The following is a 20,046-nucleotide window of genomic DNA, read 5'->3' as shown; positions in this document are numbered from 1 at the left end:
AAAAGATGCCTATATAGGCTATCTACAAGAAATCCACTTCAGACCTAGACACACATACAGAATGAAAGTGAGGGGCTCAGAAAAGATATTTGCATTTCCATGCAAAGGGAAATCAAAAGAAGGCTCGAGCAGCAATACTCATATCAGGTAAAATAGAATTTAAATTAAGGACTGTTACAAGAGACAAAGAAGGACACTACATAATGATCAAGGGATCAATCCAAGAAGAAGATATAATAATTATAAATATATGTGTACCCAACATAGGAGCACCTCAATACAGAAGGCAAATGTTACCAAATATTAAAGGGGAAATCAACAGTAACAAAGTAATAGTGAGGGACTTTAACACCCCACCACACCAATGGACAGATCATCCAGACAGAAAATTAATAAAGAAACACAAGCTTTAAATGATACATTGGACCAGTTTGACCTAATTGATATCTTGATACCTAAAGGGCATTTCATCCAAAAACAGTAGACTGCACTTTCTCTCAAGTGCACATGAACATTCTCCAGGATAGATCACATCTTGAGTCACAAATCAAGCCTTGGTAAATTTTAAAAAACAGATGTCATTTCAAGCATCTTTTCTGACCATAATGCTGTAAGATCACATATCAACTACATGGTCAAGCAGGAGATGGCAACAGTGAACACTGACATTTTAGCAATCAGTGAACTAAAATGGATGGGAATGGGAGAATTTAATTCAGATGAATGTTATACCTACTACTGTGGGCAAGAATCCCTTAGAAGGAATGGAGTAGCCCTCATAGTCAACAAAAGAGTCCAAAATGCAGTGCTTGGGGGGCAATCTCAAAAATGACAGAATGATCTCTGTTCGTTTCCAAGGCAAATCATTCAATATCACAAAAATCCAAGTCTACGTCCAAACCACTAAATGCCAAATAAGCTTAAGTTGAACAGTTCTATGAAGACCTACACCTTCTAAAACACCAAAAAAAAGATGCCCTTTTCATCATAGGTGACTGGAAGGCAAAGTAGGAAATCAAGAGACAACTGGAGTAACAGGCAAGTATGTCCTTGGAGTACAAAATGAAGCAGGGCAAAGGACAACAGAGTTTTGCCAAGAGAATGCACTGGTTATAGCAAACACCCTCTTCCAACAACACAAGAGACAACTCTACACATGGACATCACCAGATGTCAGTACCAAAATCAGATTGATTATATTTTTTTCACCCAAAGATGGAGAAGCTCTATACAGTCAGCAAAAACAAGACTGGGAGCTGACTATGGCTCAGATCATGAACTCCTTATTGCCAAATTCAGACTTAAAGTGAAGAAAGTAGGGAAAACCACTAGGCCATTCAGGTACGACCTAAATCAAATCCCTTACGATTATACAGTGGAAATGACAAATAGATTCAAGGGGACGGAGGTCTGTAACACTGTCGGAGAGGTGGAGACCAAAACCATCCCCAAGAAAAAGAAATGCAAGAAGACAAAGTGGTTGTCTCAGGGGGCCTTACAAATAGCTGAGAAGACAAGGGAAAGGCAAAGGAGAAAGGGAAAGATATACCCAACTGAATGCAGAGTTACAGAGAACAGCAAGGAGAGAATAGAAAGCCTTACTGAGTGAACAAGCCAAAGAAATAGAAATCTCTTCAAAAAAATTAGATACCAAGGGAACATTTCATGCAAAGATAAACACAATAAAAGAGAGAAATGGTAAGGATGTAGCAGAAGTAGAAGAGAATAAGAAGAGGTGGGAAGAATAAACAGAAGAACTACAAAAAAAGGTCTTACTGACCTGGATAAGCATGATGGTGTGTGTGGCCACTGAGCTAGAGCCAGATATCTTGGAGTGTGAAATCAAGTGGGCCTTAAGAAGCATTACTATGAACAAAGCTAGTGGAGGTGATGGAATTCCAGTTGAGCTATTTCAAGCCTAAAAGATGATGCTGCACTCAATATGTCAGCAAATTTGGAAAACTCAGCAGAGGCCACAGGACTGAAAAAGGTCAGTTTTCATTCCAATCCCAAAGAAAGGTAATACCAAAGAACGTTCAAACTACCATACAATTGTCCTCATTTTACAGGGTAGCAAGGTAATGCTCAAAATCTTTCAAGCTAGGCTTCAGCAGTACATGAACCAAAAAATTTCAGATGTTCAAGCTGGATTTAGGAAAGGCAGAGGAACCAGAGATCAAATTGCCAACATCTGCTTGATCATAGAGAAAGCAAGGGAATTCCAGAAAGACACCTACTTCTGCTTCACTGACTACACTAAAGCTTTTGACTGTGAGGATCACAACAAGCTGTGGAAAATTCTTAAAGAGATGGGAATACCAGATCACCTTACCTGTCTCGTGAGAAACCTGGATGCAGGTCAAGAAGCAACAGTTAGAACTAGACATGGAACAAAGGACTGGTTGAAAATTAAGAAATGAGTACATCAAGGCTGTATATTGTCACCCAGCTTACTTAACTTACATGCAGAGTACAACATGTGAAATGCCGGGCTGGATGAATCACCAACTGGAATCAAGACTGCCGGAAGACATATCAATAATCAATCTCAGATATGCAGATCATACCACTCTAATGGCAGAAAGCAAAGAGGAACTGAAGAGGCCCTTGATGAAGGTAAAAGAGGAGAGTGAAAAGCCTGGCTTAAAACTCAGCATTCAAAAGCTAAGATCATCGCATCCAGTCCCATGACTTCATGGCAAACCAACAGGGGAAAAGTGGAAACGGTGGCAGATTTTTTTTTTTCTTGGGTTAAAAAATCACTGTGGAAGGTGACTGCAGCCATGAAATTAAGATGGTTGCTCCTTGGGAGAAAAGCTATGACAAACCTAGACACCATATTAAAATGTAGAGACATCTCTCTGCCAACAAAGGTCCATTTGTATAGTCAAAGCTATGGTTTTTCCAGTAGTCATGTACAGATGTGAGAGCTGGACCATAGAGAAGGGTGAGCACTGAAGAACTGATGCTTTTGAAGTGTGGTGCTGGAGAAGACTCTTAAGAATCCCTTGGACAAAAAAAAAAAAAAGAATCCCTTGGACAGCAAGGAGATCAAACCAGTCAATCCTAAAGGAAATCAATCCTGAATATTCACTGGAAGGACTGATGCTGAAGCTGAAGCTCCAGTACTTTGGCCACCTGATGCAAAGAACCAACTAACTGGAAAAAACCCTGATGTTGGAAAAGTCAGAGGGCAGGAGGAGAATGGGGCAAGAAAGGACGAAATGCTTGGATGGTATTACTGACAATGAATACAAGTTTGAGCAAACTCCAGGAGACAGTAAGGCACATGGAAGCCCAATCTGCTGCAGTCCATGGTGTCACAATGAGTCAAACAAAACTTAGAGACTGAATAACAACAACACTGACAGAACTAAAGGATATAACACCTCTTCCATGTTTACACTAAATTCAACCATCTTCACAGGAAAATTGAACCATCTTCACAGGAGTAATGACCATCTCACTACATGTGCCCTTTCCTGATTTAATTAAGACTTACCAAAATTTGTCTTTGAATGGCTTCTTCTGATGCATCTGGGTGTTCACACATGCAAATCAACTTGCAAGCAACATGCCGCACTGCAAAACAGTAATTCAGTAATTAGACACCCATAAACACAAAACATTCATTCTCCTTTTATATACACCTATAAAGAGAAAAGAGGAGTGAAGTAAAATCATATTTATTGTTAAAAATAGGACTTTTAAAGGCCTTTTTAAAAAATCAATTATCAAAAGTAGATGACCTGAAAATTACCAAATGAATAATTTCCTTCAGATATCTAATTTTCAAATTTTAATTTCTGCAGGTCTTAAATCCCAAAGACTCATAAGATGCTCTTGTATGCACCATGCCAGCAGGAAAATTCTAAGTAGAATTGGAATCTAAAGCTATTCAACATCTGACAAAATTTCTGAATATCAGAATATTTTAAGATTATTCTCCTAAAATGTGAAACTTCCTAAATACATTATTTTCTTCAGATGAGGTAAAGTTCTTGAAGCATAACTCAGAAAATACAGATATCTTCATTGTACAGTTCATTTATCCTGAAAATAGGAAAGCTTGAATAACTATAACCTTTTATTTGTGTGGTTTCTTTCATCATAAAACATACCCAGATTTTTAAAGATAACTCCACATATAACTGAACTAATTGCCTTGATATTTTTAAAACTCTGCAGCCATTCTATCTATGTGAATATCATTTTAACTAATATTCCAATAAAAAAGAGATTTGCCCAGCTTAAATTTCAGGGTAATTGAAGTAATCAAATTTTTATTAACCATCACAAAATGTAAAATTTATTCATTCCCTCAACAAATTTGTTTCTGGAAAAAATCTTAACAGTAAAATAATTTCTAAACATATATTTACATTGTCTGGCCTTTCCAGTTTTGAAAATGTTTCTTTTTTATTCAGTTTACTAATTTTTCAGTATTCTCAACAACCCTGATCTCTCAATGATTTCCCCTCTCCAAAGATATCTTCGGTGCTTCCCTCTCTATTCCTTCCCCTCTACCTTCAAATATATCCACTTCCCTTCTTTGAAAAAATTCAATTAATTCCACTGCGCTTCAAGCTTCCATCTCATTTCACCTCTTCCTCTCATTGCCAAACTTTTTTTTAAATTAATTTATTTGGCTGCATCAGGTCTTAATTTGCAGCACTCAGGGTCTTGTGATTAAGGTATGTGGTCTCTCTAGTTGCGGTGCAGGCTTGTGGGATCTTAGTTCCCCGATCAGGGATCAAACCCATGTCCCCTGCATTGCAAGGTGGTTCTTAACAAGGACCACCAGGGAAGTCTCAAAATTTCATGAATTGAATGACCTACTATCTCAATTTTATTACTGCTCCCTCTTTTGCCTAATGTCCTGCAATCTGTTAGGCTTCATTATCATTTTACTAAAGCTGCACTCACAAAGATCAGCTTTCTTGACTTCACAGCAACATTTCCCAATGATCATAACCTTTTTGAAAACTACCACTTCCTTCACCTCACTCTATCCTAGTTCAGCATGAAGCAGTGTCCCTCTGTGGGAAATGTCTTAGTCTAAGAAATTTGCTCCAGGCCTACATTCTTGATCCAGGTGTGTATAATTATCACCATTAAGCCTTCTGACCAAAAGCAGCTGAGGCTAAGACAGAATGCTATTTCAGTATAAAGATGTTTTCTTTGATGCTGTTGCTCTATCCTCATCTTCTCATCAGCCTGTTCTTGGCCCACTATACTATAAATATCCTAGTTAGGTGCTTGTTGACCGACTTTACACAAAACAAAGATTTTTTGTCACATCTCTAACTTTACACAAAACATAGATTTGCATCTGCTAGCACTTGTAAATTCTTTATTTGTCCTGTTTATTTCGCTTTAATCCATTCTTTTCTAAATCCTCAAGAATAATGTGCCTGGTATTTTCATTCTGGAGTCTTACCTTGTCCCTTTTACCTACTGCCTGCCATAACATGGTTTGACAACCCTATAAAGGAGTATGTACTCAATAAGTGGGTAGTGCTTATTTAACTTATATGCAGAGTCCATCATGTGAAATGCCGGGCTGGATGAAGCACAAGCTGGAATCAAGATTGCTGAGAGAAATATCAATAACCTCAGATATGCAGATGACACCACCCTTATGGCAGAAAGCGAAGAGGAACTGAAGAGCTGCTTGATGAAAATGAAAGAGAAGAGTGAAAAAGCTGGCTTAAAACTCAACATTCAAAAAACTAAGATCATGGCATCCAGTCCCATCACTCCATGGCAAATAGATGGAGAAACAATGGAAACAGGGACAGACTTTATTTTCTTGGGCTCCAAAATCACTGCAGATGGTGACTGCAGCCATGAAATTAAGAGACCCTTGCTCCTTAGAAGAAAAGCTATGACAAACCTAGACAGCATTATTAAAAGGCAGAGACATTATTTTGCCGACAAATGTCCATCTAGTCAAAGCTATGGTTTTTCCAGTAGTCATGTATGGATCTGAGAGTTGGACCATAAAGAAAGCTGAGCGCCAAAGAATCAATGCTTTTGAACTGTGGTGTTGGAGAAGACTCTTGAGAGTTCCTTGGACTGCAAGGAGATCAAACCAGTCAGTCCTAAAGGAAATCAGTCCTGAATATTCATTGGAAGGACTGATGTTGAAGCTGGAGCTTCAATACTTTGGCCACCTGATGTGAAGAACTGACTCATTGGAAAAGACCATGATGCTGGGCAAGATTGAAGGTGGGAGGAGAAGGGGACGACAGAGGATGAGATGGTTGGATGACATCACTGACTTGATGGACATGAGTATGAGCAAGTTCCGGGAGCTAGCGATGGACAGGGAAGCCTGACGTGCTGCAGTCCATGGGGTTGCAGAGTCAGACACAACTGAATGACTGAACTGAAGTGGATAATGAGTCTCCTCTAGAATATTTTGACTATCCCTTTTATGTCTCCTATCCTTGCTCTTTCACTTCTTTTACTTAACTGGAAGAATTAAGGTTAAAATCTCACTATTCTCTCAACACCATTCGTTCTTAAATTTTGCTGTGCATGAAAATTCCTAAGAAATTTTTTCAAAGTATAGACATGCCCAGAATTCCTCCTAAACCCCAAAATCAAAACCTCCAATGATGGGACCTCGGCATCTGTATTTGAAAAAGGCTCCACAAGGGACTCTCACTTATACGAATATTTAAGAACCAATGTTCTTTCTTTTCTCCCTCCAAGAATTCAACAACTTGTGTGGCTTCAACAATCACCTCCATGTGAGTAACTATCAAATCTGTAGGCAGCCCAACCATTTACACAAGCTCCAGTCTCACATCTCTAACTTTACAGTCACCTCAAATACAACAGATCTAAAACTAAAGTTTACAAGTCATTCCTCTACTTCTCGCTTTACTATTTCTGTCCATTGTTCCATAATCCTTCCCAATAATAAAAAATTATAGTGCATAAGTCTTTAATGACTTTTTTGATCACATAACATAATCCAGGCACATTGAATTTGTTTTTGAGACAAAATATCTTCCAACCAATCAACGTATTTTGAGAATAAAATTTTTTTTAAACCAGATGCTTCCTGCACTACATCCTGTATTCCACTGAATCTTAAAAGTACTGTAGCTTTTTTCCGGTAAGCGGCCTGAGCTGACCCTTAAAAATGGTGCGCTATTCACTAGACCCAGAAAACCCCACAAAATCATGCAAATCAAGAGGTTCAAATCTTCGTGTTCACTTTAAGAACACTTGTGAGACTGCCCAGGCCATAAAGGGTATGCATATCCGAAAAGCCACCAAGTATCTGAAGGATGTCACTTTAAAGAAGCAATGTGTGCCATTCCGTCGTTACAATGGTGGAGTTGGTAGGTGTGCACAGGCCAAACAGTGGGGCTGGACGCAGGGTCGGTGGCCCAAAAAGAGTGCTGAATTTTTACTACACATGCTCAAAAATGCAGAGAGTAATGCTGAACTTAAGGGCTTAGATGTAGATTCTCTGGTCATTGAGCACATCCAAGTGAACAAAGCCCCCAAGATGAGGCGCAGGACTTACAGAGCTCACGGTCGGATCAACCCCTACATGAGCTCTCCCTGCCACATTGAGATGATCCTTACTGAAAAAGAACAGATTGTTCCTAAACCAGAAGAGGAGGTTGCACAGAAGAAAAAGATATCCCTGAAGAAACTGAAGAAACAAAAACTTATGGCCCGGGAATAAATGCCGCAGAAAATAAATGCAAATAAAAGTAAAAAAAAAAAAAAGTACTGTACACATAACAAGCACCCAAATATCTAAGAACTGCAGAGTCAGTACATTAGGAAAGGTCCTAGGGCTGCAGCTCCCACTTCATCTACCAAATCCCCACTATTGGGCAAGAAGTGAAAAACAGCCAGAGCAGTGTCCCTTGATATGCAGAATGGGAGTTTAGAATTAACCCATTTTTAAATCACACAATTCATCTGTGCAGTAGGTTTCTCCCACAGATGAATTTCCAATTCTTCCCTCCTCACAACTCCAGGATCTAAGCCTTCTAGGAGCAATGATATCAACATATATCTGAGAGTTAAAGAGACAGAACTGTTCTCTAAACATCTTAATAGAAGAGTGGGCTAATAAGTAAGTATATTATTGACTATACTAACCACTAAGTACCCAATACCTACACTGAAATTGTATACAGTTTGCTTTATATTCATACAGATAAATATTTAATTTGTTGCATACAGACAAAATTCATTTGTCTACAAAGCAAAGTACTCCAGAGAGTCACCTTTTGACAGGTTGCCTCAACATATTCTTTATAATGAGGCAATATACTTTCTATAAATGCATTAACTGTCACCATCCTTGTTGGAAATCAGTAACTGTCAGCACACTAGATCCTGCCCATTTAGCTAAAGTGCTCATACTCTGCCAGGCAGTGGATCACATTTAATACATCCAAGCAGATGAATATGGTTTGGGAGTTTTTTCAGTTGTTATTCTTATTTGCTCTCACAAAAACTTCTATAATTTTCCTCAGTAACTCAGTCCAATGTTTATCAACCCACCTCATGAAGAAACTATTCTTTACAGATTTTTTTCAATCTAAATTCCTCACACAGCAACATTTTTTCATTATTTTCTTAATGGAGAAGAGAATCTACTATTTGATGGTTCTTTAGAATCCAGAAGATTCTGATCATCTCTTCTCTGGAGAAATAATCCATGTCCTTTGACATTTCTTCAAGTTCTCATTTTCCCCGCCTCATTTTTAATCATCTTTTTTGTTCAACACCAGACTATTTCTGCAGTGAAGCTTTTAAATTTCTATGAATAAAGAGCTAACCTCTGAAAAACCACAAAACCAAGGCAGGGTTTGCTCAAGAAACTATGGTCTAAGGATTGTTTTGTTTAATTTTCTTTCAACAAATATGTATCTAAGAACTGATCAAAATATTTAAACTACAGGAACACAATCTGATGTACAATAAGAATATTCCTCATAGTATGAGTTACAAAACGTATACGTACATTTAGCTTTCTGTTCTTCAGTTATCACCAAACCTGTTTTCTTGGTAACTGCCCAGTTCCACAGGTTTACTGCCATTTCTTCAATCTGTGCAACAGAAACATTTTCTTAGTTAAAATACTGTCTGCTTCCAATGATATTTTCTTTCTTGCATGTTTCACATTTATGTGACTATTGTGGGTTATTTACAGGTGCTCCATAACCTAGTCTCATTTTACCTTTTCTCCCAAAAACTTACCATCAGAGTAATTATATCACTGTCCTATCAATACAACTTGTTCATTCCTGTCTGTGTACCTTTATTCATACAAACCAGTCAGTCCTAAAGTAAATCAACCCTGAATATTCACTGGAAGGACTGTTGCTGATGCTGAAGCTCCAATACTTTGGCCACCTGATGTGAAGAGCCAACTCACTGGAAAAGACCCTGATGCTGGCAAAGATTGAGGGCAGGAGGAGAAGGGGGCAACAAAGGATGAGATGGTTGGATGGCATCACCGATTCGTTGGACATGAATTTGAGCAAACTTCAGGAGATAGTGAAGGACAGGGGAGCCTGGCTTGCTGCAGTCCATGGGGCTGGAAAGAGTAGGACACAACTTAGTGACTAAACAACAAGAAATTCATACTGTTGGCTTCACCAGATATACCTCCTCCCCTTATCTTTATGTAATTCAAATTCAAATTCAACCTCACCAAGAACATACATGAAATTTTCAACAACCACTACATTCTTCATTATCTTTCTCTTCTTTGAATCCTTGTATTCACTAAGTTTCACATAACTGAACAATTAATTATTCATTGTATCATTTATCCTTTGTTTTTGTTGTTACTCTTATTTCCCAACTAGGCTTCTTGGTATCAAAGATCGTATCTTACCCAATTTATGTAGCACTCACATTACCTACCAAAGTGGTAAGTAAAGAATACATATTCAAATACTAAGATTCATTTTACTATGTCCTGTTCTAGGAACAAGGGAAGCAAATATTTTGGCAGCTTCTTTTGGGGTTTATCTTTTTTTCAGGTGGAACCTAGTCAACCAGATGAAAAAATCAATCAATCTCATAGCATCACAAGAATAAAATCTGCAATAAGTTGGCTTCTGGCAAGAGATCTCTAGAGACAATAGTTGATCTTGGGTGAGGATCAACTGCCTGAGACCAGTATGACACAGCTCAGGCCTAAATTTCCCAGTGTGCTATAGTGACTACAATAAAAGTTATATACCTACCATTCTTATCATAAACATATTGATAGCAAATGACTAAGAGGAATAATAAATGGAAAAAAATTTAAACTCAGTTTGTGTACAATAATGGTACACAATTGTATTTTAGTTTATTAGTTTATTTTCTCCAGTGCCACTTTTTCCCCCTACGGTTTCAAATTTCCCTGATGAGCTCCCCTTTAGACAGATTATTTATTTGGCATGGCCATCATTTCACTAACTATTCTGTAGCTAATTATCATGCTCACCTCCATCTCTCTCACATAGTATCCCCATGCCACAACTGACCTAATGATGACTCTCACATGAAGTATTATTTGATATGTTTCATCAAAAGTACATGGAGCTAATATTTGACTCAAAATTTCCCAGAAGAACAAATGGTATTTAGGGGGAAATATAAACATCCAGGATAAAGCAACTTAAAGAAGGTGCCTTTTTGGTATTTTGGAAAGCAATTTAACAATATGTAAAAAGAGCCAAAAAATGTTCTTATCTTTTGACACAGTAATTGTTTTACTGAAATAATCTAAAATACGGAGGGGATAATCTCTGCACTTAATAGTGTTCCTCATATCATTATTTACAATAGCGAAAAATTAAGAACAATATAAATACTCAGTAATAAAGAAATATATAGATGAATTATGATAAATCTACTAGATGGAATATTATTCAGTCATTTAAGATAGTGATCATGGACTTCCCTGGTGGCCCAGTGGTTGACTCCACCTGCCAACACAGGGGACATAGGTTTGATTCTTGGTCCAGGAAGGGTCTACATTTCTCAGGACAACTAAGCCTGCATGCCACAACTACTAAAGTCCACACAATAAAACAATAAATACTCGAGTCACAAAACAATAAATACTGTTATGATTCCACTTATAAAGAGGTACCTCAAGTCACAAAACAATAAATACTGTTATGATTCCACTTATAAGAGGTACCAAGAGTAGTCAAACTTATGGAGATCGAAAGCAGAATGGTGGTTGACAGAGTCTGGGGAAAAGGAAAATGAAGTTGTTATTTAACAGGTATAGAATTTCAGTTTTTCAAGATGAAAAAAGTTCAGGAATTGGTTGCACAATGATGTAAATGTCTTGATACTACTGAATTTTACATTTAAAAATAGTTAAGATGGTAATTTTATTGTTTGGAAAACAATCCAGCAGTTCCTCAAAAATAAAACAGAGTTACTATATGACCAGCAAATTCACTCTTAGGTACATACCTAGAAGAAATGACAGAAACCAACAAAATTTCTGTAAAGCAATTATCCTTCAATTAAAAAATAAATTTTTTAAAATATGTAAAACCTGTACACGAATGTTCATAGCAGCATTACTTTTAAGACATTCATTCTCCTCAGATTTATACATGGATTTAATATAATCCTTATTAAAATATCAGCAGGGCTTTTTTTTACTTGGATTAATACTTTAATTAGAGGATAATTACTTAACAATATTGTGATGGTTTTTGCCATACATCAACATGAACTGGCCATACGTGTATATATATGTCCCCTCCCTCTTGACCCCTCCTCCCACCTCCCTCCCCATCCCACCCCTCTAAGTTATCACAGAGCACCAGCTTTGGGTTTTCTGCGCAATACATCCAACTCCCACTGGCTATCTATTTTACATATACTAGCGTATATGTTTCAATGCTATTCTCTCAAATCATCTCACCCTGTCCTTCCCTCACTGTGTCCAGAAGTCTATTTTTAGACACAAACAGCAAAGTCTGTGTCTCCTTTGCTGCCCTGTAAATAGGATCATCAATACTATCTTTCTAGATTCCATATATATGCATTAATACACGATATCTGTCTTTCTCTTTCTGACTTACTTCACTCTGTATAATAGGCTCTGGGTTGATCCACCTCATTAGAACTGACTCAAATGCATTCCTTTTTATAGCTGAATAATATTCCATTATTGATGAACTGTGATGCTGGGAAAGATTGAAAGCAAAAGAAAAGGGTGGCAGAGGAAAAAAAAAAAGGGTGGCAGAGGATGAGACGGTTGGATAGCATCACCAATTCAATGGACATGAACTTGGGCAAACTCTGGGAGATAGTGAGGAACAGGGAGTGGTGGTGTGCTACAGTCCATGGAGTTGCAAAGAGTCAGAAATGACTTAGTGACTGAACAACAACAATATTCCTTTGTGTACATGTACCACAACTTCCTTATCCATTCATCTGTCAGTGGACATCTAGGTTGCTTGCATGTCGTAGATATTGTAAATAGTGCCATATCAACATTATTTATAGCAGCCAAAAGGTATAAACAGCCCAAATGTTCATCAACAGATGAATGAATATACAAAATGTGACACAGTCAAAGAATGAAATATTATTCAGCCATAAAAGGTAATGAGTTACAGATACATGCTACAACATGCAAGAACTTTGAAAACATTATGCTAAGGGAAGATCCCCTGGAAAAGGTAAAGGCTACCCACTCCAGTATTCTGGCCTGGGGGTCGCAAAGAGTCTGACACAACTGAGCAACTTGCACTTTCACTTTCACGTGAAAGAAGTCAGTCCCAAAAGACCACATATTGTATAATTCCATTTATATAATATGTCCAGAATAGGCAAATCCATAGGGACAGAAAGTAGATTAGAAGCTGTCTAGAGCTGGAGAAGAGAGAAGGAAACAGAGAGGGTGTTTCTTTCTGGGGTGATGAAAATGTTCTAAAGTTCACTTTGGTGATGAGTATACAACTCTGTGAAATACTAAAAATTATTGAAATGTAGAATTGGGTAAATTATATGGCATATGAATAATATATAAGCTACATACGTGTGTGTGTGTGTGTTAGTCACTCAGTCATGTCCGATTCTTTGCGACCCCGTGGACTATAGCCTTCCAGGCTCCTCTGCCCATGGGATTCTCCATTCAATAATACTGGAGTGGGTTGCTGTGTCCTTCACATAAAAGATATTTACAATAAACTTTCTTCTCACCTTTCCATTTGTACAATCACCTAAATGGAAGGATCTGCCCAAGGTAAACATTTTCAAAATGTTTCAGAACCTCATTTCAGAACCTCAAGGCAATTTCAAAATTAAGTGACAGACTTCCAATTAAACACTAGGAAAAAAAATACCCTCCCCCCCAAAAAAGCACTACCTCCGAAGGTTTATATTCAACTGAGTTCCCCACTACTAGGTAGTTTCTTATTTTACTGCAAAAGGAAGGAAAAGAGAATTACTATTAAGTGACTAACTACTATGTACAAGATGGGTTTAGAAAAAGCAAAGGAACCAGAGATCAAATTGCCAACATCTGTTGGATCAAACAGAAAGCAAGGGAATTTTAGAAAAACATCTTCTGCTTCATTGACTATGCTAAAGCCTTTGACTGTGTTAATCACAACTGTGGAAAATTATTAAAGAGATAGGAATACTAGACCATCTTACCTGTCTCATGAGAAACTTGTATGCAGGCGAGAAGTAACAATTACAACTGGACATGGAACAACTGACTGGTTCAAAACTGAGAAAGGAGTATGACAAGGCTGTATATTGTCACCCTGTTAACTTACATGCAGAGTACATCATGCAAAATGTAGGGCTGAATTAATCACAAGCTGGAATTAAGACTGCCAGGAGAAATATCAACAATCTCAGATAAGCAGATGACACCACCCTAATGGCAGAAAGAGAAAAACTAAAGAGCCTCTTGATGAGGGTGAAAGAGGAAAGTGAAAAAGCTGGCTTAATTCAAAAAACTAAGATCATGGCATCTGGTCCCATCACTTCATGGCACGTAGAAGGGGCTCCAAAATCACTGTGGATGGTGAACACAGCCATGAAATTAGAAGATGCTTGCTCCTTGGAATAAAAGCTATATAACAAATCTCAACAGCATATTAAAAGCAGAGACATAACTTTGCCAACAAAGGTCTATATAGTCAAAGCTATGGTTTTTCCAGTAATCATGTACAGGTGTGACTCCTGGACCCATAAAGAAGGCTGAGCGCTGAAGAACTGATGCTTTCAAACTGTGGTGCTGGAGAAGACTCTTGAGAGTCCCTTGGCCTGCAAGGAGATCAAACCAGTTAATCTTAAAGGAAACCAACCCTGAATGTAATGATGCTGAAGCTGATGCTCTAGTACTTTGGCCACCTCATTCAAAGAGCCGACTCATTAGAAAAGGCCCTGAAAGACTGAAAGCTATAGGAGAAGGGGGCAGGAGAGAATGAGACGGTTAGATAGCATCACAGACTCAGAGGACATGAATCTGAACAAACTCCAGGAGACAGTGAAGGACACGGGAGCCTGGCATGCCACAGTCCATGAGTCATAAAGTCAGACACGACTTAGCGACTGAACAACAACAACCCAGGACCTTAAATATGTTATTTTGTTCACTATTCATAACAACGTTGGGAGGTGGGTTTTATTGTTCTCCTTTTAACATATAAGAGTGAAGCCTAGAGAGGTTAAATAGCACATATTAAATTTGAGACATTTTTCCATTGATTTCTATGTATTTAGATTTCATGTTAATCATGAAGATTATTTATACATTAATTAAAACAGTGAATCATGAAAACTTATCATAAAAAAACTTATCATAGAATTATTTTTATACCAACCTGACAATCCTGTATGTCAGCCATAGACTCTCTGTTGATATTCCCTATATCCATGAAGATTCTCTCAATTGCCTCATGTGTGCTAGGTGTAACGTCTCTTGCAATTAGGTTTTCAACAGCTTCTGAAATAACAATAAATGATAAAAGTGACGTGAAGTATCAACACTGGCTGAAACTAGCAAATCATTCTGAAATCTGTTCCTACAGCGTGAAGAAACTTCAATGATCCTTAGAGTAAAACTAAACTGGAGATAGTTTATTTTAGCTAAAAGAAGAGTACAATTTTCAAATAAATTTTCTACTTCCTGGGAGTCACTTGTTTATAACTTAATCATCATTACTCATTCTCAAAGTAAAATGCATTGACTTCACAAACAGTATTGTTATTAATAGGTCATTTTAAAACTATAAAATAGAAATTAACAATGTCTTCAAAACTACAAAATGTACAAATTCTGAAGGGAGACTTAGATATATGCCCTGTAAAACTGAGATACTTATTAATACATTCAAGCAGACATACTCTGAAGTCTTGACCCTACTTTCTGAGAAAAAAATGACATGCTCAGTTAGGAACAACATTAACCAGTTACTGAATCTGTAGAAATGTTCACCATTTTCTAAACAGACTTGAGCTCCAGACTCCATATGGCTGAACCTCATTAAGCCACAGAATTCCTAAAAACTAAAACATAACAGATAACCATAATTGATGCCTTTCACATTATCAAAAGTGAAGTTTTTCCAAACTCGTGTAACAGAGGTCTCCATAACCAACATGTCTCGAATCTCTTGCATTGCTTTTGAGCATTAATAATATTAATAAAAGCATCTTCTGGAATATTTTTAATCTGCTACAATAAACAGATTTTTAACCTGTTACAATAAACAATAAATCTTCTAAATGAAATTCTTTGTTAAATATCAAAAAATAGATTCACATGGCCACTTCACAAAGCAAATTATTTTTAAATATACTCAAATATATTTTAAAGCTCACAGAATCTTTAGAACCCTGCATGATCAGAGATTTTAGGGAAAACATACATTATATACATTTCACAGGCCTCAAGTAATGATACATATGAAAATAAAAACCTCTAGCTTCCTTACTCCCATAAAGCAGTTAATAAGACTAATATTAAATTTTTTGATTCATCTAAGATTAGGTAACCATTGTGCCTTGCTCAAAATACTGATAACAGATTTACGAAAGTTTAGAATAGAAGAAAATATTTGCAAATCATATATCTGATAAGGGCTTAATATCCAAAACATATAAAGAAATCAGACAACTTAATGGCAAAAAATCCAACTTAGGAAACACAGTGAAGACTACTAGGTACATGAAGAAAAGAAGCTCAACATCATTAATCATCAAAGAAATGCAAATGAAAACCACAATGAGATATCACCTCACACCTGTTAGAATGGCCATTATAAAAAGATAAGCAATAAGAAGTTTTGGCAGGAATCTAGAGAAAAGGGATGCCTCGGCACTGTCAGTGGAAATGTAAATTGGTGCAGTCACTATGGAAAACAGTAAAGTTCCTCAAAAAATTAAAAACAGAACTACCATATGATTCAACTTCAAGGTATTTATCGGAAGAAAATTAAAAAACTAAACTTGAAAAGATATGTGCAAACTCATGATCACTGCAGAACTATTTACAATAGCTAAGACGTGGAAGAGAAGACTCTACACATGGACATCACCAGATGGTCAACACCAAAATCAGACTGATTATATCCTTTGCAGCCAGAGATGGAGAAGCTCTATACAGTCAGCAAAAACAAGACTGGGAGCTGACTGTGGCTCAGATCATGAACTGCTTATTGCCAAATTCACACTTAAAGAAAGTGGGGAAAACCCCTAGACCATTCAGGTATGACCTAAATCAAATCCCTTATGACTACACAGTGGAAATGAGAAATCGATTTAAGGGTCTAGATCTGATAGACAGAGTGCCTGATGATCTATGGACAGAGGTTCGTGATATTGTACAAGAGAGAGGGAGCAACACCATCCCCAAGAAAAAGAAATGTAAAAAAGCAAAATGGCTCTCTGAGGAGGCCTTACAAATAGCTGTGAAAAGAAGAGAAGCAAAAAGCTAAGGAGAAAAGGAAAGATATACCCATTTGAATGCAGAGTTCCAAAGACTAGCAAGGAGAGATAAGAAAGCCTTCCTCAGTGATCAATGCAAAGAAATAGAGGAAAACAATAGAATGGGAAAGACTAGAGATCTCAAGAAAATTAGAGATACCAAGGGAACATTTCATGCAAAGATGGGCTCAATAAAGAACAGAAATCGTATGGACCTAACAGAAGCAGAAGACATAAAGAAGTGGCAAGAATACACAGAAGAACTGTCCAAAAAAGATCTTCATGACCCAGATAATCACGAAGGTGTGATCACTCACACTCACCTAGAGCCAGACATCCTGGAATGTGAAGTAAGGTGGGCCTTAGGAAGCATCACTATGAACAAAGCTAGTGGAGGTGATGGAATTCCAGTTGAGCTATTTCAAATCCTAAAAGATGATGCTGTGAAAGTGCTGCACTCAATATGTCAGCAAATTTGGAAAACTCAGCAGTGGCCACAGGACTGGAAAAAGTTTTCATTCCAACCCCAAAGGTAATGCCAAAGAATGCTCAAACTACCTCACAATTGCACTCATCTCATATGCTAGTAAAGTAATGCTCAAAATTCTCCAAGCCAGGCTTCAGCAATACATGAACCATGAACTTCCAGATGTTCAAGCTGGTTTTAGAAAAGGCAGAGGAACCAGAGATCAAATTGCCAACATCTGCTGGATCATTGAAAAAGCAACAGAGTTCCAGAAAAACATCTATTTCTGCTTTATTGACTATGCCAAAGCCTTTGACTGTGTGGATCACAATAAACTGTGGAAAATTCTGAAAGAGATGGGAATAGCAGACCACCTGACATGCCTCTTGAGAAACCGTATACAGGTCAGGAAGCAAAAGTTAGAACTGGACATGGAACAACAGACTGGTTCCAAATAGGAAAAGGACTACATCAAGGCTGGATATTGTCACCCTGCTTATTTAACTTATATGCAGAGTACATCATGAGAAACGCTGGGCTGGAGGAAGCACAAGTTGGAATCAAGATTGCTGGGAGAAACATCAATAACCTCAAACATGCAGATGATACCACCCTTATGGCAGAAAGTGAAGAACTAAAGAGCCTCTTGATGAAAGTGAAAGAAGAGAGTGAAAAAGTTGGCTTAAAGCTCAACATTCAAAAAACTAAGATCATGGCATCCGGTCCCATCACTTCATGGCAAATAGATGGGGAAACAGTGGAAACAGTGTCAGACTTTATTTTTTTGGGCTCCAAAATCACTGCAGATGGTGATTGCAGCCATGAAATTAAAAGACGCTTGCTCCTTGGAAGGAAAGTTATGACCAACCTAGACAGCATATTAAAGAGCAGAGACATTACTTTGCCAACAAAGGTCCTTCTAGTCAAGGCTATGGTTTTTCCAGTAGTCATGTATGGATGTGAAAGTTGGACTACAAAGAAAGCTGAGCGCCAAAGAATTGATGCTTTTGAAATGTGGTGTTGGAGAGTCCCTTGGACAGCAGGGAGATCAAACCAGTCCATCCTAAAGGAGATCAGTCCTGGGTGTTCATTGGAGAGACTGATGTTGAAGCTGAAACTCCCAATACTTTGGCCACCTGATGCAGAGAGCTGATTCATTTGAAAAGACCCTGATGTTGGAAAAGATTAAGGGCAGGAGGAGAAGGGGATGACAGAGGATGAGATGGCTGGATGGCATCACCAACACAATGGACATGGGTTTGGGTGGACTCTGGGAGTTGGTGATGGACAGGGAGGCCTGGCGTGCTGCGGTTCATGAGGTCGCAGTCAGACATGAGTGAGCGACTGAACTGAACTGAAGACGTGGAAAGAACCTAAGTGCCCATCGATGGATGAATGAATAAAGAAAATGTGGTAAATATATACAATAGAATGCTATTCAGCCATAAAAGAATGAAATCTTGCCATCTGCAACATGGATGGACTTTAAAGGTGTTATGATAAGTGAAACAAGTCGGAGAAAGACCAATACTATATGATCTCACTAATACATAGAGACATTAAAAAGATAAAGCCCATAGATACAGGAAATAGATTGGTGATTGCCAGAAGCAGGAGGCAGAGGGTGGGCCAAATGGGTAAAGGAAATCAAAGGATACAAACTTTCAGTTATAAAATAAATAGGTCATAGGAATGTGATGTATAGCATGACAACTATTGTATATTTTTAAATTGCTAAGATTAAAAAACTGCTAAGAATAAATCTTAAAATTTATCAACACAAGAAAAAATTTCTAACTATGTATAGTGATGGATGTTAAATTATAGACTTCTTGTGCTGATCATTTTGTAATATATGCAAGTATTGAATCATTATGTTGCACACTTGAAACCAACATAATGTTGTATGCCAATTATATCACAATTTTTTAAAAATTAGGAAAAATTTTTAAGTGTTTTAAAAAAATCCAAATATCACTTAGAAAGATTTCTTAAAATGTTTTTGAAAAGAAAAAAACCATTATCATGGGGTGTCTGGCACTGGAGCTTGCTGACTCTTGGGTGGAGCTTGGTCTCAGTGTAGGTATGGAGAAGAGAAAAATACTCCCTGGGGTCAGGAATTCTATGATAGTCCAAAGTTCTGGAGTTGAGCCTCCTGCCTCTGGGTTTCAATCCCAACCTCTGACAATAGCATCAAGACTTCTCTGTCCACACAATGCAAAAGACAAAACCCTTAGGTTAATGGTGAAACAACTCTCCACAGCCAGGACCACCCAAAGAGATTCACAGAGTTATATAGAGAAGAGGGAGGAACGAGATAGAGGCGACCAGGAGGAGAAAAGGGAGAGTAGTCAAAAGGGAAAAAGGCAATCAAGCCAGTAATCAAATCCCTATGTGAAAATGGATATTAGAAATTAAACTCTTAAAGGTACAAAATTAGTAACAAAAGATCAAAAAGCAAAAATTAAAAACCTAGGATAAAAATTGGACTCTTAAAAGTACAATATAAAAGAAAGTAAATTGAACATAAAGAACCATATTAGGATAGTATGAGGAAAAAAACAAAAAGAGGATGGGGAAGAAAGTTTAAAAAAGAGGAAAAAATAAGAATAAAAAATAAA

At 37.5% G+C, this 20,046-nt stretch overlaps 2 protein-coding genes across 2 annotated transcripts in view; one reads left to right on the top strand and one right to left on the bottom strand.

Annotated features, from left to right (window-relative positions):
- The window catches only part of TEX11 (testis expressed 11), a 265,819-nt gene that overhangs the window by 230,647 nt on the left and 15,126 nt on the right, over positions 1 to 20,046 (bottom strand). The window contains exons 2-4 of the mRNA XM_061137613.1: positions 14,856 to 14,977; positions 9,008 to 9,092; positions 3,503 to 3,582 (exon numbers count right to left, since the gene is read on the bottom strand). Of these exons, the coding sequence (XP_060993596.1) occupies positions 3,503 to 3,582; positions 9,008 to 9,092; positions 14,856 to 14,977 (287 nt within the window). The remainder of the gene's footprint in view (positions 1 to 3,502; positions 3,583 to 9,007; positions 9,093 to 14,855; positions 14,978 to 20,046) is intronic.
- Positions 7,126 to 7,749, top strand: LOC133051913 (large ribosomal subunit protein uL22-like). Its single transcript, XM_061136594.1, has one exon. The coding sequence runs from the start codon at positions 7,157 to 7,159 to the stop codon at positions 7,709 to 7,711; it is 555 nt and encodes a 184-aa protein (XP_060992577.1). The 5' UTR covers positions 7,126 to 7,156; the 3' UTR covers positions 7,712 to 7,749.

Source organism: Dama dama, chromosome X (assembly GCF_033118175.1).
Source record: "Dama dama isolate Ldn47 chromosome X, ASM3311817v1, whole genome shotgun sequence".
NCBI lineage: Eukaryota > Metazoa > Chordata > Mammalia > Artiodactyla > Cervidae > Dama > Dama dama.
The sequence above is the reverse complement of the archived record's forward strand: the minus strand, read 5'-3'. Positions and strand labels throughout refer to the sequence as shown.

Coding starts and splice junctions, on each gene's coding strand:
- LOC133051913 (XM_061136594.1), top strand. CDS start 7,157: ATGGTGCGCTATTCACTAGACCCAGAAAACCCCACAAAATCATGCAAA.